Source organism: Babylonia areolata, chromosome 6 (genome assembly GCF_041734735.1).
Source record: "Babylonia areolata isolate BAREFJ2019XMU chromosome 6, ASM4173473v1, whole genome shotgun sequence".
Classification (NCBI taxonomy): domain Eukaryota; kingdom Metazoa; phylum Mollusca; class Gastropoda; order Neogastropoda; family Buccinidae; genus Babylonia; species Babylonia areolata.
The window spans coordinates 41,898,590-41,919,997 of NC_134881.1; the positions used below are offsets into that span (position 1 = coordinate 41,898,590).

Here is a 21,408-nt window from a genome sequence, read left to right on the forward strand (position 1 = left end):
GCTGTGTATTTGGGTGGCCCCAAAAAAGGACACTCGTTGACCCCGGGTTCATCCTGTTGCAAGTCCCCCGCCCGGGGTTTCACCGGGTCGGGTTTTGGGGAAGGGTTATGCTTCCAAAAGCAACGTTCTTTTAAGTGGATGTTGCGTTGGTGTGTGCGTGCATGCGTGATGGGGGGTGAGGTAAATTTTTCCCAAGTCTATTGAGGTTTGGTGGTGATGTATGCGATGTTGTATTGAATGTATGATGTATGTATGCATGAAATGTATGTATGATGTATGTTTTTTATGTAAGCATGTAGATGTATGCATGTATCCTATGTATATGTATGCATGCCATGTATGCATGGTATGTTATGGAAATGTTTGTATGTATGTCTGTCTTCTGTCTGTATGTATGTATGTATGTATGTATTATGTTATGTATGCATGTATGTATGTATGTATGCCTGTATGTCTGTATGTATGTCTGTATGTATGTATGTATGTATGCACGCCTGAGTACGTGTCTGTGTTATTGTTTAGGGATGTGTTGTGCTGCATCAAATGTGGATGCACGAAATCTTGCATTGCTCGCTTAATATTGATGACCTTTTCTCTGAACTAAATGTTGAGTGTGCCAAGAGTGATTTGGGAGATGTGTGTGTATGGCAGATTGTGTGTATACTTGAAGGAGTGTTAATGAGAGTATGTGTATGGTTATGCGTACTTGCGGAAGTGTGTGTGCGTGTGTGTTTGTGTAGGTTTGTATGGGCGTAAAAGTGTGTGTGTGTGTGTGTGTGTGTGTGTGTGTGTGTGTGTGTGTGTGTGTGTGTGTGATAAGAGAGAGAGAGAGAGAGAGAGAGAGAGAGAGAGAGAGAGAATGAACTTTTACCTGTCAGTATTTGTCGATGGAGAATAACGACGGGAACCATGTCATACTTTTTTGGACTGTGCATTTTGTCCGTACAGAAAGTGGTAAACAGGAGCAAACCAAATACAGACAATTACCGACATGGAAACAGTTCATGGATGGTGGTGCCACCGGCAGATACTGTGCAACTCCCGAAAACTTCCACATAACTGTTGCTCAAGGTAAACCTTGCATGTAAAAGGATCTTTTTATTTCCCTATACTCCCCTAGTTTATATTTATGTATGTAATTGAAAGTTTTGACTGCAGGTGAAAGAACTTTTAAAAAGTTAACCTCACTCAGTACGGCCAGTCCTCTCTTCTCCTCTACACAGACCCCTCGGATGTCCAGTGGGTGTCTGAATGACCCAACCTTTAGCTTCCGTCGTCAGAATTGTGGTATTCTTTGTCAACATTCACCTCTTCAGTATAAGAGCCTTCCACTTGCAATATTTTGATGATGGTAATTGGGGTGAAACGCTGTTAACGTCGTCTCTTTCGCCGTTCGTATGGAGAGAGTTATGCACTCGCCACAATGGACACAACAGGACTAACAGGTAGAAAACAGCACACCACATCTTTCTGCCTTATGATCTTTTACAGACTGAACATAAAGAAAGGAACACACAGTTTAAGGTCGATGTGGCTGCGGTGTCAGTCTTACATGTATAAAAAAAAGAAAGAAAAATATTGAATGAATTTTGTTTGTCTGTTAGCACTTTGATTCTGCATGTCGTGCAATACTTTGCATGAAAACATAGAGCTCAAAATCATCAGTGAGAGTTCTGCTGTGACATGGAGACCTTCCAGGCAAAATAAGGGGACGTTCTTGGGTAGATTCTGTAAAGGCATTTTTATTGTTATTTTTTCATTATCTCCAGTTTGTCGTATCATTATGCTGCAGGAAAGTTGAACAAGGAAGGGGAGACACCAGCACATGCGCCAAATATTTATGCAGTGCTTACACGCTGGGATCGTCTATTCCTTGGTTAGTTTGTGCGTTCCTCACATATTTTTGGACCAAACTGCTTTCTATAAGCCAATTTGTCAGTTAACCACTTAAAACAATTTGTCAGTAAACCACTTAAAAACGGAGACTCTGTAAGTAAACAGAGACTTATCATATCGCCATCCCAGTCTGCTCTTCCTGTGATAATGAAAAAGCTGTGGTTTTCCAGCCGCCAGGACACGACGCTCAGTGTACAGACGTGTGGCACGATCTGCTGCTGACTTTGTGCTGTACACTGTGGGTGAGGAACAGTGTGACCAGGTGGATGGCAGTCAGTACTGCAATGGTCCTCTTCCAGAGGACAAGAGTTTTGTGTAAGTGCTTGTTCTCGATTTCGTTTTTTTTTAATTTCCCTCTGATTGATGCACATCAAATTGGTTAGAATGATTAGAGCGTGGCCAAACATAACATGATGCTAGATCGAACAACAATGACACTGAGTTTCCAGTGGATACCATCAAAATTGTACAGCATGTCTTGGTGCTCCACATACAGAAAACCAACGTAAGATGTTACCTTTTGATCGCCTGGGACAGCTGTCGACATCTTTGCATCTTGATCAGCGATAATCCTTTACGTTTCAGCTGTTGCTTCCGTTGTCTCTAAGAGGTATTGTGGTGTTAAACAAAGTGAGAACGAGAAATGAGTGTGGCGAGCACAGTTTGATGTGGCAGAAAGCTAAAGTGCAACAGATGCACAAAACAATATCTGACCAACTCAACATGATGGTCTGCTTCTCTGTCAGTCACCCACAAGGAAAGAGGTGCAGGTAGTGATGGAAAGCAGCCTCTAGAAACCAAGTATTTTGCTGATATCCATATTAGAAAGAGAGATGAACACTGGTGCCAACTGTTATACTGAAGCAGATTCCTTGAGCACTGATGTAATGGAGAAAATAATTGTGACAGAAAACTTGTGTCAGCGTGTATCTATTGACCATTACAACAATGCACAGCGTCAGACAAAGGAGGCTTTTGTGTCCGGACAAAACAGGAAGAAGATCTCTTGCAGTCTGTTGCAGTCCCCCTCATACACTACCAGCCATATTGCAGAGCATTTTAAGCCAGCTCACACCTACGAGTAAAAGTGAAATGATGACGTGGAAGAAGATAACTGGATAGGGTGGGGGTTATCTCCGATTGACTATAACAACGACAACAGCAAAGATTATGTTGTCATCACAAATCCTGTGCCTGTTTAAATATACATGATAAAACATTGCGTGTGAGTGGAGAGTGGTACGGCAGCACAGCGAATTGCAAACTGCTGAAATGATTGCTGTGTCTTTTACAGTGTCATCATCTGGGCGTGCACGAGGGCAGGCTGCACAGAATCAGCTGATGTGGTCATCGTCAGGACACAGGCTGTTGATGATGGTAAAACGAATAGGACAAGATTTATTTACTTATTTATAGTCTGTTCATCTAAGATGATAATATTAGAAATAGGAAACGAAAAAAAAAAAAATTGCAGCGTGTAGATTTATCACACTTTTCTTTTATGTACTGGTTTCAATGTGATATGACTTTAGACTACCACACAGTGTGTGTGTGTTGTCCTCGTCAGAAATCATTCTTGGTTTAGCTTTTAACCGTAACAACTATTTTGAGCTGAGGCAACAGGGTATGTGTGGGCGACATGTGTTTTAGATTCCTCAAGAGTGCTAATCGGTAGCGTTTTCTTTCACCCAAAGAGGAGGTTAGCATGCACAGCAAACTTCTGCTCATTCGCATTGTACAGCGTTGCCACTTGCTCCTGTTTCCTTACTGAAGATACAGATTTTAGTTTAAGCAATCAGAAACTCCCCATAGTTTGGCAGGGACCATTTTCTTGTTCAGAAGATATTTTCGAAAATTAACATGACCATCAACTGAAGGAAAAAAAAAATTGAATAAAATAAACGTCTGAATTTTTTCCCTTGAAATCAGTAAGTGAAAAATTACCATGGTGGCCTGTGACACAACGGGTAAAATCCTGTAGGGGACTGAAAGGAACTCTTGAAAGAATATCTGCATCAAAAGCGGATGCTGCACAGCAAGCCTGAAGAGCCCTCTGGATGATTCTATAATAGAGTAAATCACACATGTATACATAGTATGGACGTGTAACTGCAGACATATATACACACATGCGCGTCCAATGGAGTTATCCTATAAAATGCTTGTGCCGTATTGAGCCACCACGATGCCTTATTTGCTCTGGTCCAGGTCTACCAATGGGTGCTATCATTGGAGCCGTTGCTGCCGTTGTTGTGGTCATCATCATAGCTGCTGTTATCATTGTGCTGGTCCTGCGACGACGAAGGTAAGACAAAAACAAAAAAAATGTTTGCTAAATTTATCAGACAAATATACATCTGTTTACCTGCTTGCTTTTCTTCGGATCCACTCTGTTTACGCACACCCAGATTCAAGCACTCCACTGTTGTCTCTGAACCTTGCATTTGGAATGAACTTCCTCTTTCCCTTCACCAGGTCTCCGCACTCAGCTCTTTCAAGTCTGGCCTTAATTCCCACCTCTTCCCAAGACAGCCTGCCTTCCCTGCCACTTCCTTGTCTTCAGTTTCTTCAGTTTTTAGAGTAATAATAATAATAATAATAATAATAATAATAATAATAATAATAATAACAAATAACTAATAATGATATTAGTTATTATTATTATTATTATTATTATTATGCGTGTGTGTCCTTTTTCGCTTCGTTCGTCCTTTTTCGCTTCATCAAGTCTCTACACTCAGCTCTTTCAAGTCTGGCCTTAAAACCCACCTCTTCCCAAAATAGCCTCCCTTGCCTGCCCTTCCTTGTCTTTAGTTTCTACAGTTTTAGAGTTATGCATGCGTGTGAATGACTGGTGCGAAAGCGCTTTGATTTGTCTCTGCACAAGATCCAGCGGTATATAAATACCATTATTATTATTATTATTATTACATGCTTTTTCCCCTGTGTCATCCTTTCTCTCAGGCTTCTGTCTGTCTGCTGCTATACTCATACCCACGTTCATTTTCTTGACCAGTGGAGGCACTTTTTCAATCTCCGACAACTTGCGATGTCTTAACTGTCCTTGGTTGCGTTGTTGTGGGTATATTGCTGACAAATAGACTGGAGTTGCTGAATGCTTGGAAGCCACAAACCGACCAATGGAGCATACGTTCTCACCAAGACAGGGTTGGGAAACTGATATGTGACGACACCATACAGAGGAGGCTACTCTTGAGAATGATCTGCGGTGTATGAATTGTCTTCCCTTTTTTTAATTTCCTTTCCTTTCTTCTGTAAAAAATGTTGGTTTTTTCTCTGGTCATTGAAGCAAGGATATTCAGCAAAAAAATGTGATTGTGTAAGTCTGAACATTGACGCAAAATGTTCTGTTCACATGTGTTCACTTTGTGTATGTGTGTAAGTGCGTGCCTCTGTGTGTGTGTGTGTGTGTGTGTGTGTGTGTGTGTGTGTGTGTGTGTGTGTGTGTGTGTGTGTGTGAGGAAACCCAAAATACGTCAAATTATTTCGAAAATCGTCCTTTGCACGAGGCTGTGCTTTTTTTTCCGCTGGCTGTTTCAGGAAGAGCCCTGGTTCTTCATCTGTACAACTGTCTCTGATTCGGTAAGAAATCTTTCAGATGATGAACTGATATCTATAATAACATATATAAGACCATAAGAATCTTTACAAACAACACAGAGGCACTTAGAAAATATAGAAATTGCAAAAGTATTGGGTTTTTTCCCTCCAAATATTAGTGTTCTTCTTGTTTTTGTCGCTTCGGTGTTGTATGCACCTTTGTGTGTGTTGTTTTTTTTGTTTGTTTGTTGTTGTTGTTTTTTTTTTTTTTGGGGGGGGGGTGAGGGGGGGGGGGGGCTGAGGGTGTTGTTTGTTTGATTGGTTTTCTATTTATTTATTTATCTATTTATTTGTTTATTTATTCAGTTATTTGTGTTATCTTTTTGTGTTTGTGCCGCAATTTTAGTGTGGAAATAAACACATGTTGCTGCGATTTTTGTAGCTGGATGTGCTCTTTGTGTTGATCTGTATGCATCCGTGATGATTTTGGTGTGTTTTTCGTGATACCTAGTTCCCTGTTGTTTATTTTTGACAATGGTGAATGTCATGTGCTTTGTTTTGCTGTGATTTGCACCTGTGTAATTTGAGACTGTGATGGTGCCTGTGTAATTTGAGACTGTGATGGCGCCTGTGTAATTTGAGACTGTGATGGCGCCTGTGTAATTTGAGACTGTGATGGCGCCTGTGTAATTTGAGACTGTGATGGCGCCTGTCTCGATTTACATATTTTCTATGTCACTTAGTCTCCTATTTGTATATAATTCAGGCAATGTCATGTGAAACTGTGTTAACTTTCTACATATTTTACGACACTTAGCCTTAAATGTGTATATATTTAATTGTAAAGCGCGGTGAGCCCCTGAGATGGGGGTACTGCGCTATATAAGCCTGCATTTTATTATTATTATTATTATTATTATTACGAACCATGAAGGCATTGCCACTTTTGTTGAATTCAGCAAGCCCATGGGTAACTGATTAAGTTTTATAACGTGTCCTTGACCTTGTCCTTTTATGTGTCGTGTTGCAGCAAACCCATCAAACTGAAAGACTTTGCAACTCATTTGGAACGTCTGCACAAGGATTACAATCGTCTGTTCCATAAAGAATTCAAGGTGAGAATGTGTGTTTAACCCTTTCACCGCCAAGCTCGCATTTATGCACAGGCGTGGTAGAGGACCCATGTCACTGAAAGTTGTCCATTCATTTGGTCTGTTATCCACGGCCCAACACTCGGCTTTTATCACAGATTGACATAAGTTTACATTTGGGCCAACAGCAAAGTAAGAGCTGTATTATCAGTGGTTTCTCCAGTCAATGGGAAATCACTTACAGCTTAGTCTTTTGTGAAGGACTATGACTCTCAAACTAGGAGGTAAAATTGCACTGGCTCTTAGTGCTGCAGCCTTGGGGGGTTAGTTGGCTTTTGGGAACCATCCCAACGCCGATTGACCTAAAACCCTCTTGGCCGAGAGAGTGGGGATGTAACTTGGGCAAGACACTCTCCACTATAATCAAATTCTAGCCCAAATAGTCGGAACAGCAGTTGCCTCCTCTGCTGTTCTGATGGTCATACTCGGACACGACTAACTATCATATATATCCATGAACCTACTGCTCTTAATGTTCGGTGATAGGATAGGTCATATTTTCTATACATCGTAGGGGGAATCTCCAGCTATTCTTAGTTTTTTTCTGTGTTTATACCACAAGGGAATTTTGTACTCTAAATTGACTGGCGGTGAAAGGGTTAATCGAGTAGGAGTTGCTCAAGGGCTGGAATGTACCACAGTTATGTGTGTATGTGGTGTGGGATTTGAACTTACAACTCCCGGGTCCTCAGCCTTTGATGCTAACCAGAACACCATGACTGCTGGCAAATATTAAACCGTCACTCTTGTTTTGAACTACACATGAAAGCATAGCCTAAATTTGTGCTTAAATTTTCAGGTTTATCAAATTGGGTAGGGATGCAACTGATAGGTTTGATGAATCCTGACCAGTGTTGGAAATGTATCCGAGTTTTGTACTTTCGTTTTTGGCCGATTCACTCTCTCTCTCTCTCTCTCGCTCTGTGCGTATGTGTGTGTGTGTGTGTGTGTGTGTGTGTGTGTGTGTGTGTGTGTGTGTGTGTGTGTGTGTGTGTGTGTGTGTGTGTGTGTGTGTGTGTGTGTGTGTGTGTGTGTTGCAGACTATTGAAAAAATCTCCCCAGAGCACTCTCAGGAAGCAGCTATGACGGACGCCAACAAACTGAAAAATCGCTATGCCAAGACTCTGTCTTGTGAGTCTGATGGTTTTGATGACCTTCTTTCCCCACCCTGCATCTCTCAAAAGATGGAGAGAACTGTGATGTTTCACCGATTCAATATAATTATGGTTGTCTTTCATTGTATTTGTCATACCCTGGATATGACACCGCCCTCAGCAGATCACATTTATCTGCATTTATCTTTACCTTCACGTATTCTCTGATAAAATTTAGGCAAACGAATATGTATTGCTTAGTGCCAACACAGAACACTTTTTGATCTACAAATAAAGACCGAGGTAAATCCAACAAATGATATGAATACTAATTATAATGGCTAATCTCAAGATTTCATCCTTAGGCTACCAGGGGTTTGGTACCTTTGAAAAGAGAAGACATGGTTTTCAATTCATGAAACAAAAACGGCACTTAATACATTTCTACAAGATACACATTTCTTGAAGAAGTTAGGAAGACAATTTAAAGATGAATGGGACCATAACTTTGTTTTAGCTTCAAATGATTCTCAGCCGAGAGATGTTGCTGTGCTGTTGTTTTCATACTTTGCTAGGAGGAACTTAAAAAAAAAAAGGCAAGAACCTTTTTTTTGTATTTTATTTGAACTGAAAGCATTTGTATAGTATGACCATCCTGGATTTTCTTCAGATGATCACTCACGTGTCAAACTGAGCACAGGTGATGATGACGCCGGCACCACAGACTACATCAATGCTAACTACATTCCTGTAAGTGATATGGATTCAGTAAGTGATTTGGAATCAAGTTATGAATGTTTGTTGTTGAAGGGTTTCGACTGTCCAAGCATCTACATTCAAATAATTACGCTGGTGCTGTGATATTGCCATTGAAATTGATCTCGGATATGACTTGCTCGTATTGTTGTAATGTCTGTTTCTGTTTGTTTATTTATTTATTTTTTTATTTATTCATTTACTCATTATTCATTTATTTAAACGTTTGGTCTGTCAAGGTCATACACAAGAAACCTGTTGAGGAAAGCTAGCCGTTTGATTCAGGTATGTACACAAGCGAAACAGTGCGTTTGTGTGAAGGACCCTCATACTGATTTTTGTTGTGTGTGTTCAGGGTTACAATTCGCCTCGTGAGTACATTGCCACCCAGGGACCCATGGTGTCGACGTTTTCTGACTTCTGGAGGATGATGTGGGAACAGAAATCTTCACTGATTGTCATGCTGTCTGACCTGCAGGAGAGAGGAGAGGTTTGTAGATGTGTGTAGCGGGTGGTGGAGGTGAGTGCGTGTGTGATAGTGTGTTTGTTCTTTAGTTTAACGTCTTTTCACTGTAAGTGATATTAGACGAGGGAAGGAAAGAAATCGAGTGGGAGGAGGGGGAGGGGGGGATTACTGTGTACGCATACGAGTGAGTGAAAGTGTGTGTGTGTGTGTGTGTGTGTGTGTGTGTGTGTGTGTGAAAATTATTGATTAATTTAAGTTTTGTTTAAAAAATAAATAAAAAATCATAACAATATAACATATTTCTAATGAAAAACTAACAACTATAACAGTGAACAAACTGGACTATTTAACAAGGACTTGAAAAAATCATACATTAGCAATGGACTGCTGAAGATCGTCAACACTGAAGATGATTGTGTGTGTGTGTGTGTGTGTGTGTGTGTGTGTGTGTGTGTGTGTGTGTGTTTTACGTATCTGTGTGTTTTATGCGCACGCGCGTGTGTTGTGTTTTTGTTTGTGTGCCTGTGTCTGTTTGACTGTATGTGTGTTGCAGCCCAAAGTGGACATGTACTGGCCTGGAGAACTGCACGCCCCATTACAGTACGGTGACATCATTGTGGAGCTGACGACATCGTCCACCTTGAACAAGTTCACCACTCGCACGTTCCGTCTCCACAAGGTACGCCTATCCTCTGCAGTGGCCACCTGACCGGGAAATATGGAACTGCTGTGCAGGATCATTACAAATTCTTAGTTTCTTTTTATAAATTATTGAAAAATCCTCTGGTTTAAGTCATTCCATGTACTGACCGGTGGTAACAGGCAATACTTGGGTTTCCCAACGAAAGAAGGGAATTCATGAATAATTTTTGTCTTATCACAGGGATTTACAAAAAAAAACGGACATAGCTCCTCATGCAGTTATGTCCACATAATGTTGAGCTTTGTCTTTCTTGCCGGTATAGGTTTGGATCATACATCGACGGATTGAGATGTGCACTTGTCTCTTGCATTTGTCTCTGCCAGGCATTGCCTTATCAAAGATATGTTCAACATAACTCCAAATTCACTGTCGTTTTATTGGAGATAATATCGTTTAAAGTAAACAAGGTCATGTTGGCCAAATGTCACGAATATTAATCTTATTTCAAACGGACTGCATAACAGCTCCGCCATTGTTCTTGGGAACAGTGTACACTGTCACATGATTTCACATTAGTGTGAAGTACTGCTGCACTGTCCACATTCCTACATTGAGGGTGGACAGTGTCAAGGTCACCTGTTCAGCAGTGTCACCAGGTGCTGTGTATTGAGGGTGGACAGTGTCAAGGTCACCTGTCAGCAGTGTCACCAGGCGCTGTGTATTGAGGGTGGACAGTGTCAAGGTCACCTGTTCAGCAGTGTCACCAGGTGTTGTGTATTGAGGGTGGACAGTGTCAAAGTCACCTGTCAGCAGTGTCACCAGGTGCTGTGTATTGAGGATGGAGAGTGTCAAGGTCACCTGTCAGCAGTGTCACCAGGTGCTGTGTATTGAGGGTGGACAGTGTCAAGGTCACCTGTCAGCAGTGTCACCAGGTGCTGTGTATTGAGGGTTGACAGTGTCAAGGTCACCTGTCAGCAGTGTCACCAGGTGCTGTGTATTGAGGATGGAGAGTGTCAAGGTCACCTGTCAGCAGTGTCACCAGGTGCTGTGTATTGAGGGTGGAGAGTGTCAAGGTCACCTGTCAGCAGTGTCACCAGGTGCTGTGTATTGAGGGTGGAGAGCGTCAAGGTCACCTGTCAGCAGTGTCACCAGGGTGGTGTGTATTGAGGGTGGACAGTGTCAAGGTCACCTGTCAGCAGTGTCACCAGGTGTTGTGTTTCCCAGGAGGACCAGGACGACATGCGGCGTGTGGTCCAGTACTTCGTCCCGGGCTGGGAAGTCTTCTCGGCCAACCTGCAGTCTGAAGAAGTGCTGGACTTCATCAGCATTGTTCGCCAAGAGGCAAGGTCCTCACAAGGGCCCGTCGTTGTCCACTGCAGGTCAGTGTCTATGGGTGGGGAGGGGTGGCACAGATCATAATGTGTGTGATGTTGCTTGCATGACCTGAAGCCCAACGTGGGTTACTGTTGCTTTCAGGCATTTGATTTGTTAAAGCACAGCATGAGTACTTTTCGTACGTATGTTTGAATTTGTGAAAGCATAACATGGATACTGATGCTCACGATTTATTATTGGGATTGTTAAAAGCGCAGCACTGGCTGCTGTTGCTTTCGAATTAAGGTTTGCTCAAGGTAAAGATTGGCTGAGGATAATGCGGACCTGGGAAAGGCGTCCCAGTACTAAGTTGATATTGAAATTTTGCCAACACAGCTAACCGATAGGCCTAGTTTGCATCAGTTTGACATGATAAGTACATTCAAGCAAACCGGGAGCATAATACAAACTCCCCAAGTTTGTATCAACCACCATTACTTTGACTTATCTGTTTATTTGTTTATGTATGTGATTGTCTAGAGATGAGTGTCATTTTGTTATGCCTGGTGTGTGGATGAAGTCTGAATAGTCATGTGCTTCCTTTGTGACCAGTTTGCATGGTTTGATGGCTTACCTGTGCATGCATCTTGTTTTGTTCCATCGTACCAGTGCTTGTGTGCGGGGCGCAGGGGCATTCATTGCCGTGAACAATACATCGTTGTGTGTTTACTGTTGACATGTGTACTGTGCAATGTTGTACAGTGCTGGTGTGGGGCGCACAGGAACATGTATTGCCCTGAGTGAAACAATGCATAGCTATGTGTTTACTGTTGACATGTGCACTGTGTTGTGTTGTACAGTGCTGGTGTGGGGCGCACAGGGACGTTCATCGCCCTGGACTTCCTGAAGCAGTTTGTAGAGGAGCACAGCCTGGATGATGAGGTGGACATCTTTACTCTGGTGCGAAACTTGAGACACTACAGACCCCTCATGGTGCAGTCTGAGGTGTGTGTGTGGGGTGGGGGTGAAGGGATACATGTGTGGGGTGGGGGTGAATGTGTATATGTTTGTGTATGTGTGTGTTTATGTGTGTAAATGTGTGTGTGTGTGTGTGTGTGTGTGTGTGTGTGTGTGTGTGTACTCATTCTATGCGGGCGATAAAAGATTTATCTCCCCCCCCACACCCTCCCAAAGTTAACAGAATATGTTGATGTTGATGTGCAGAGTCAGTACGTGTTCATCCACGACACACTGAAGGTGATCATTGAGCGAAAGGTCTGTGGAGTGCAGGAGAGGAACATCTATTTTGGCATCAGCCCTAACGTCAACCAGGCTTCTGGTTTGTACAGCTGGCAGTTTTGCCCATCGTTTACCTTGTTATGTCATCCCTGTCCTTTGTCCACTCTGTCAGGGCCTGTTGCTGTGTGTGTGTGCGTGCGTGTGTGTGTGTGTGTGTGTGTGTGTGTGTGATGTCATCCCTGCTCTTTGTCCACTCTGTCAGGGTCTGTTGCTGTGTGTGTGTGTGTGTGTGTGTGTGTTGTGTGTGTGTGTGTGTGTGTGTGTGTGTGTGTGTGTGTGTGTGTGTGTGTGATGTCATCCCTGTCCTTTGTCCACTCTGTCAGGGTCTGTTGCTCTCTCTCTCTCTCTCTCTCTCTCTCTCTCTGTGTGTGTGTGTGTGTGTGTGTGTGTGTGTGTGTGTGTGTGTGTGTGTGTAATTGTTAACAGCGTGCTTTCGTTCGAGTACGACTGTTTATTTCGCTTTCACATGTGCATATGAATTGCGCTTTTGATCATGTTCATTAACAAAGTCAGCTCAGAGCACACAACCCCTGAAAGCAGGAGTCTCTCCAGGCACGCTCATCAGTGGCGTCACATAGAATTCAACAGACCGGATTGTTACAGTGTTGGAATCAGTGCACGTGCTACCGTTGGCGGGTGGAAAGCCTTCTCTAAGTCCCTCTCCTCTTCCTTATGTACCCAGTACAGAGGGGCAGAAACACGTCTTGAAGATGGAGGTCTCCAGGTTTTTTTCTCACAGACCCAGGTCTAGGGTTTTATGGCCGCCTGTTTGTGATTTCAAAGACCTCTGGATGGTGGTAGCAAATTCTGGATCTGTCCCCCCCCCCCCTAGATATTCCTCCTCCAGGTCATATTATTACTGGACACACAGGCCCAATTTTTAGAGACCTTTCAATAGGGTGGATTGTGCTGGTTCTCTCGACCAAGACGCCTATTTCCGGTTTGTTCTTTCCCTCATCACAAACGAGGTGAGAGGATTAGCATCCTTGGTCAGGCCGGAATCCATTTGTTTCAGTACTGGTTTAGCAAAGTCTCAGATCCTGTCTGAGAATTACACATCCAGGTTGCTGGTTCTGTGCTCTCAGCTAGAGTTCATTATAAACGAGAAATGCGATCTGTCTGAATCACTCATTTGACAGTCTCTCCAACACAGGACCGCTTGATCGACTGGCAAACTTATTCCTGGTCTTATGTTGTTCCTACCTCACTTACCTTTTGTGCAGGATAGAGTCGCAGGGCCCACAGCTCCTCCTTTCAGCGGGAACTGAAACGTCTTTTTTTTCTTTTGCTCCCCAATAATCTGCACCGTTTCAGTGGCATTACTCCCACGCCGCTCACTCCGAGTCCGCCATACACAGCCACACTCTAGTTCGTCTGTCACAGTCCCAGTGCCGGCAGTCCTTGTGGAACCATCGATGTTAGGTTGCCAGGAGGCCACACACCAGAGGAGACCCTGCACTGCTGATCGAGTCCCTTCGGTGGTGTTCGGTAGTGCCTGTTCTGGTTTAACTTACTCAGGACACCACCTAGTAAGCCCCCTACTGACGACAATAATGGCTTAGTCGCAGAGTCAGACTGAGTGAACGCCTCCCCCAGAGTGGAGACCGCCACCACGTCCCTCCAACGGCAGTCCCCATGAATCCACCTACACTTAAGGCTTTGACAAGACTCAGCCCAAGCGCGGAAGTGGAGGGGTATCGAAACTGAGGTCACTGTGAGAGCAGGCATGAAAGGCCACACAATTTGGGGCTTTAAAAAAAAATTATAGATGATAAAGAAGGAGGATGAGGATGACTGATGGTGATGATGATGACGATGCTGCTGTGGATGTCCATTTAGGTTTGGGACTACGCGACAAGGCTGTACTCTACACTTCCTGTCATGATAAAATCCCGGCGTCAACCAGGCCCGAGAGATACAGACACTTGCTGTGTAGGTCAGGAAATTAGAGCAACACACCCAAAGACACACCCGTGAAGTGGATGAAACTCGACTGTGTGGTTTCAGTCTTCCCATTTAAGCCCATAGTACACCTCCGCTGGGATTCTAACCCGCGTCCTCCCAGCCGTAAGTCCGCGACGCTAAGCACTTCGCCACGGCGGCTGGTGAGAACTGAAACTTCACTGTTCACAAAAGACAGTTTTTTGGATATGCAGATCTGTTTATCTAGTTGTCTGTTGTTGTCCTGTTTACTGAATAGTCTGATTTCTTAACAGTTTTGTTGTGTTTGATATGATTTCAGACTCAAATGGCAACGCACATGTGTACACCGATTTGAGGCAAACCACTAAAATATAAGCAGAGGTGGCACAGAGACCGCCCACATCAATTCCGCAGTGCTGCCTTGATTTTGCCAACAACTTCCTCACTTCGGAAAGTGGCTTTTTTCAGACATCAGTGTTGGGGAAACTGCTTATCTCACAGCTTCTACTGACAGCTCTTTGGAAAAGGAAACCATGCGCGAAATTTACTCTGGTATGTTTTGTTAAAGACGTCTAACCATCGGGCCTTGTGCCCTGAGGACTATTCCATTGTGTCATGGTGTCTGCTCTGAGCCAGAGACATTCTGTGAAAATTTGATTTGATGCTGTGCTGAAATCCTAATGTCCTTAAAAGCTGGATTCTTATAGATGTATAGAACAGTATTTGATATTTTTGTATATACTGTTTATGGCTTTTCCCATAATAATCCTTTAATTTTGTTCTGCTCAAACGGATTTCGAGGGTTGTACAGTATCGGCAGTTCGTATACAGAAAGGGCTTAGAATAGGCAATGGATGAAACTGACAATATTACTAAAGCAAAGTTTGAATAATTATACTGTTTCATATTTGTATCATTTACTTTGTTGATATCAGAAAGTGTTGAATATTCTATTGCTAAAATTAACTGGCGTCAAATCACAATTTTGTATTTACTTCTCCTTTTTTTTTCTTTTTTTTTTTTACTACAGAAAAGAGTGAAGGAAAAGGTTACTCTGATGTTAATGGCTTACTGACTTTTCACCCACTGATGGTGACTGGTAGGACAAGTGTCAAAACTGATTTAAAAAAATGATGGACTGTAAAAAGCTTATCAAACACACAGACACGCAGACACAGACACACAGACAGACACACACACACACACACACACACACACACACACACACACGGCCGTGCGCAAGGATACACGCACACGCACACGCACACATACACGCACGTATGGTATCTTGACAATCGGCAAGATACTGCTTTGTTAAATACGTTCATGACAGTGTTTTACCTGTTTGATACAACGAACCCCTTGGTTCAGCTCTTGCCTTCAACTTTTGTCAACGATTAAAAGTTTGCTGTGAACTTTTGGTATGCGATAAATCACCCTCAACCTGAACTCGTTTTACGAAAGGACTCTTACGCCACAAGTTGATGGTGTGAAACGAGCCATGTGTAACTGAATTCCAACTAAGCGAAAGTCATACTCATGACACCTTACAATGTGTAGTTCCACCTATACGTGATGATGAGTTCTATTACTGCTGTTGTGCCACTAGAAGAGCTTTTCTTTATGGTTATTGGTAACAGTAGTTGTAGTTGTAATCATTAGATCGTGTAGCAGTTATAAGCGTGGTCTGTGTGTAAGGGTACAATCTCATCAGCGAAATCATTTACAGAAAGAGCATATAAATAGTGATAACATGTTTGTTTCTGTCTGTCTGTGTCTGTTTTAAACCTTTACTTGTGTAAGTGTTTCTCTCTGAATTATGTTCTTATTGATATAAATATCTCTTTTACTGTTGATTATGAGGTATATGTTTTTCTTGGTTTTGACAATATCACGTATTCATTGCATCACCTTAGTTAGACTTAGTGTCTTTCAGTGGGTGAAAGCCAGACGAGAAATAAATCCAGTTGGTAGATGTGTTATCATTGAAAATTATCAGTTAAGCAATCTCTCTCGAGAACCTAAACGTCTAGCTCATATCAGCCATGCCCGCAAGCAGTTAATACACAGTTCGTTCTTATTCAACAAAGTGAGTTACTCTGTCAATGCCCCTTCATCAAAACTTTTCTGAAGAACACTGACTTTCGCACATCCAGCCATATATCTGCGGTCTGGAGCAATACCTATGATCAGCTTAAGAGGATTATCTCTTTTCACATAAGAGAATCTACACTTCTTTTGTCTGACCATATTCTATCGAACAGTTAAGAGTTTACAAAACGGAAAATGTCACCACTGTACAAGCAATGCAATCTCAGTATAAAAAAAATATCCTTTTACCTAATCTACAAAGAAACATGTCGCTACCAGATCTCAATGACTTCGTTCAAAGGGCACAGAAACTTGATTTGTAAATCAAATTATGTCTTTGAACTACCGCGTTTACGTATTGATTATTATACATTTGGTTTTGCGTTTCTTTAACCATCTGTTTGGAATTCCCATCCTTCGCAAATTAAAATATGCAAATCAAACCTGTCTTCCGAATTAAATGTACAAAGACATTCCAATCCACAAGCAATGGACCCCCGAACACCACATAAATGGTTACTCTATAATCAGTTGTTTGAGAAATGTTATGTTCTTCTCTCTCTCTCTCTCTCTCTCTGTTTTTCTGTGTAGGCATTTTATTTCCTTTTTATTTTGTTTTATGCATAATTAATCATTTCAGCTTATATCCACACGGTATTGTTATTAGATGTTGACATTTTCTGTAATTCCATTGGAATACATGTTGTATCTGAATGTTTATACACCGCAGTGGGTTTTTTTTGTTTTTTTTTCTATTTCTATATTTTCTTGTCATAATGATCTCTCTGCTGTGTTTCAGTCTGTTGTATCGCATTGCAATTTATCTATCATGTCTGCCTGTATGTCTGTCTGTCCACTACCCTCGTGAGATAAAATTTCGTTTCATTTTGTTTCATTTCTGTATGAATGCTGTTTTTCATTTCAGTTTTGTCTCTTTCTTCTTTTTTTTCTGTGCAAGTGTTTCTTACTTTTTTTCTTTACAAAACATTAATCGTAATAAGTTCTTTTCGTTAACATGTATATATTATCGTTCGTATACATTAAACAGAATATATTAAAATATATATTCACTTTTTGCATTAAAATGTTTGTTGTCTCTTTCTTTTTCAAATGAAAGGTGAAACAAGCCATATGAGAACACTGTCGCTTATTGTGCATGCTAACCCCCCCCCCCCCCCTTTTGGAGACCCCCCGCCCCAATCCCACCCAAAAAGGTTAACATAAGCATGAAAGACAGATTTCAAAACCCACACCCCTGAGCATAAACCTGCCCATCCCCACCCCAGTTCATGATAAATGCATCATTCAACGAGCCCTTCAGACTCAAAAAGTTGTGTGTGTGTGTGTGTGTGGGGGGGGGGGGGGGGGTATCGATACATCAGAGCCACAACCAAGTATTTCAAAATTTGATTTTTTCCCACGCATGGATATTTCACATCCCATATTCATGTCCTCATTTGATCAAATGCAGGTGACAGAGACAACATGTGAACGCTCATAACCACAGATGGATCATGCACTCAGCCATCCAGAGGATGGTACTTTCTGATGGTTGTGGAAAACACACCCTTGCCAAAAACAAAACCATCTGAAGAAGACAGAGTCAAACAGCACAAACGATGATTTTCTTCACTGAACCCCAGTCACTGCAGGCAGAGAAATCAGAAACAGTTCCTGGAGAGTACTCCAACAATATCAACAGAATGTTTCTCATGTATAAATCAAAACTGAATGAGCAGGAGATGAAGCATGCTTCTCGTTTTCTGTAGTATAGACAGTGAAGTATTGAACAGTGAGTAATATATCGTTACACTCACGTTACACTTACAGTGTTAGGGTAATTATATCCTCAGCCAGTGATTATGTGCGACAAAGTGTTTGCTATATACCTTTATATCATAGATTCAAACAGCATTGCTCAATGCTAGGAGGCATCATTTCCCAGCTTTAAAGTTGGAAAATACTGTAAAAGATAGCTGTTTTCATACAATGGGAATCGGTAAAACGATTTTTCACCACTATCTCGCTCGTTCTGCAAACTGGAACAGTTAATGCTGAACAGGCATGAGCTCAACTCTTCGGCAACCTGGGGCCATATTCAAGAGAACATCGTACCTGAGGGTGAATGTGTACCTGCGGGTAATCTGCCTGAGGCAAGACAAACTGCCCGAGGGTAAGCAATATCCAGTATTCATGAACACAAGAGTCTACCCGCATGTCCACAAACCCGAAGGCAATTTTCCCTTACTACCTGCCAAGGGTGACTGCCCACGAAGAACAGGTAGATATGGCGGATCCTTTTGCATCATTTTTCTTTCTTTCTTTTTTTTTTTTAAAGGGAAAACAGGCGTGCTTTACAGATAGCACGTGTTTTGCGAACTCTCTCGACAATGTTCCGAGCTGTGGTGGGATATGTGAAACTGAGAGCATACCCAGACGGGAATCGTTGGGATTAAAAAAAAAACAGACATGGGTTAGCTGTCTGAGCGAACCGCGTGTGTCTTGAATACAAGATAACCTATCCTTCAAGGTAAACTGTACCCGCGGGTCCCAACCAGGTCAAAGATAACTTGCCTGAAGGCAAAATGAATTTTGTCTTGAATACGGCCCCTGGTTTCATCCCTAAAAATTTCCCTTAAACCATCGAAGTGACGACTCTTTGTATATCAGGTCTTTGGTGAATATATTCTCTGTTAGTGTGCGTTGAAGGAGAAAATATAGCAAAACAACAACAATCATAAAAAGCTAATACACAGGCACTCTCTATCGCTCTCTCTCTCTCTCTCTCTCTCTCTCTCTCTGTTCCCCCCTCTCACTCTCTCTCTCTGTCCCCCTCACTCTCTCTCTGTCCCCCCCCTCACTCTCTCTGTTCCCCCCTCTCTCTCTTCCTATCTCCCTCTCTTGCTCACTTTCTCTCTTCCTTTCTCACTCTTTTTTCTCTACTAGTTGCACTGAGAGTTTCGTAACAGGGTATTTGAGGAACACTCCGAGAAGGAAGTTCAACTGTTCTGAGGCATGAATTATCTCCAAGCTCATGGAGTCCCCAGGTCTTGTACCCACCAGGTCTATGCATGTTTCGTTATACATTAACTTTCGTACAGTTGTCAGTAGTTAAAACCAATGAACAAATACTAACATTGTATAGGGAGTACTCATACTGCAGAAAGATGCTAACATGATTGAAGCTTCACACTTTTGTGCAGTGGTACATGGTCAGTATTGGTCAGTGAACAGTCAAACGAGTCAGGAAGTCTTGATAATGCATAATCAATAAAATGCTGCATTCGGAAGACTTTTCAGTGTAGTCAGCAGTGGACAGATATGGTCAACAATAACTGATACAGGTCATTTAGTAGTCACATCCTGCGAAGAAGTCTCAATACTGTATAACTGTAACACAAATTTCACATTCTGAACAGCCCAATAACGCTCAGAAATGTGGTCGGCATTGGTCAGTAGTGGTCAATTATCGGCCAAAAATATGTCAATACGCCATTGTCACAACCCGTAAGGGGTTGCCCATGAATCCCCACCCCTTCCCAGATTAGCTAACGTCCCGACAACACAGAGACACAGAAGAGTTCAGCTCGTTGCTTTACTGTGGTCATGCAAAAATACATAAATAAATAAACGCCACAAAACAAAGCATTACAAAAAAATAACCTCTGTCTAACCACAGCACAATTCTAAAACTTACAGTCAACTGCAGCGCCAGTTCTGCTCAACCACGCTGCCAGAGTTCAGGCTTATACTGACAGCCGAAGACGGACAATGCTTGTAGATTGATGGCTGAAGCTGGTCGGGCAAGAGTGAACTTGGGAAAGTGGGAAAGGGTACGTTGGAAGTGTGGAGTAGGAGCGGAAGTGGGAACGGGAGTGAGGAAGTTTTGGGGTGGACACGTTAGAAGGGGAACGAGAACCGTTCCAGACTTGTGTCCTGTCGAAGGCAGTGGCACGGAAGGGAGGGAAACACAGGAAACTCTGTAACAACCCACTGGCTCTGTAGACTATGTTGTTTTTACCAGTGGTAAAAGAGTACACCCACCCCCCACCCCTCCTTATCTCTTCCTTAAGCAATATACATTACACTAAACAAAGCAAAGTGGATAACCTTTTACATGAGCTATCGGCGTACAAAACTATCGCCGTGAAAAGTATTTGATCCGTTTATTTTCGCTTCCCAAATAATAAAAGGGTTAAACCAACACACCGTCCAAAGCGTCCATTATGACTAACCACAAATGGCAATAACAATATTTCAGTTTCCATCATGCTAGTTCCGAATAATAGAAACAGCACCAGTCGGGCTACTTCACAATTACATCACATTTCCATCCCCACAAAATTTTTGGGAAAATTTACAGACTGCAATTAGACAATCTCCATTATAACGAAAACAAATTTGAAACAATCCGAGCTGAATATAATTATGGCAAAATGATACACCTAAACACAACAAATTTACTAATTCCCCCCAAATATTTAGAAGTAAAAGAATACTGGATTTAAAAGATTTCCCAAACCTTACAAGCAACCAAAACCTCACTCTGATGTCAACAAATGTCACAAGTCACATCACTAAATTAATGTTACGAAGAAAAACACAGACTCCCTCACCTGTCACCAGGTAAATAGGCACACCACTGACCCAGGGTGAAACACAGACCCACACAGACCAATACAGAAGAAGGGGATGACAGGGAAAACGCCCCACAACTTCACTGACGGCACCCAACAGCCCACACGCTGGAACGGCGACCCGTCTCTCCTCAAAGCTCGGCATCAACAGCCCAGGGGAATCTTTCTCTCCTAAGCAGGTAGATTTCTGAACCCGCTCAGAGTTAAAAAAAAAAAAAAAAGTTCAAGAGAAGGGACATACCGCACACATATCCCCAGATATGAACGTGCAAAAGCATGAAGGAGAGAGGGGGGTGAAGGGGAGGGATGGAAGAGGGGGAGAGGGGGGAGAGAAGGGGGGAGAAGGGATGGAAAAGAGTTGCACATGAACACACACAACGATCGTCAACGAGCCGTGACAGTCATTATAATGCACACATGAAAAAATAACGCAGTTTCAATATATTTGTGTAGATATCAGGCAGTGATCAGCAGTTACAAGTAGTCGTCAGTAATAGTCAGCAGTTAATGCACGTTGGATACTGTTAGTGCTCAACAGTGGTCATTAGTGGTCAGGTAGATATCAAACACTTGCCAA

At 42.4% G+C, this 21,408-nt stretch overlaps 1 protein-coding gene across 2 annotated transcripts; it reads left to right on the forward strand.

Moving 5' to 3' along the window:
- The first annotated feature begins 953 nt into the window (after positions 1 to 953).
- Positions 954 to 17,273, forward strand: LOC143283029 (receptor-type tyrosine-protein phosphatase O-like). 2 transcript variants are annotated; one of them, XM_076589026.1, is made up of 14 exons: positions 954 to 1,071; positions 2,067 to 2,211; positions 3,191 to 3,273; positions 4,105 to 4,201; positions 5,458 to 5,499; positions 6,488 to 6,572; positions 7,649 to 7,739; positions 8,373 to 8,452; positions 8,814 to 8,948; positions 9,478 to 9,603; positions 10,792 to 10,946; positions 11,742 to 11,886; positions 12,106 to 12,220; positions 14,423 to 17,273. In XM_076589026.1, exons 1-14 carry the CDS (start codon positions 1,005 to 1,007, stop codon positions 14,476 to 14,478), a joined length of 1,422 nt encoding a protein of 473 aa, XP_076445141.1. In that variant the 5' UTR covers positions 954 to 1,004; the 3' UTR covers positions 14,479 to 17,273. The 2 variants fall into 2 exon arrangements, with proteins under 2 accessions (XP_076445141.1, XP_076445142.1); XM_076589027.1 differs by having other exon boundaries at positions 4,105 to 4,196; positions 5,456 to 5,499.
- The last annotated feature ends 4,135 nt before the right edge of the window (positions 17,274 to 21,408 follow it).

Excerpts from the sequence above, each read along its gene's own strand:
- LOC143283029 (XM_076589026.1), top strand. The coding sequence starts at position 1,005 with ATGGATGGTGGTGCCACCGGCAGATACTGTGCAACTCCCGAAAACTTC. Across the intron at positions 3,274-4,104 it reads GACACAGGCTGTTGATGATG|GTCTACCAATGGGTGCTATC; the intron begins GTAAAACGAATA and ends GCTCTGGTCCAG. Across the intron at positions 7,740-8,372 it reads CTATGCCAAGACTCTGTCTT|ATGATCACTCACGTGTCAAA; the intron begins GTGAGTCTGATG and ends GATTTTCTTCAG.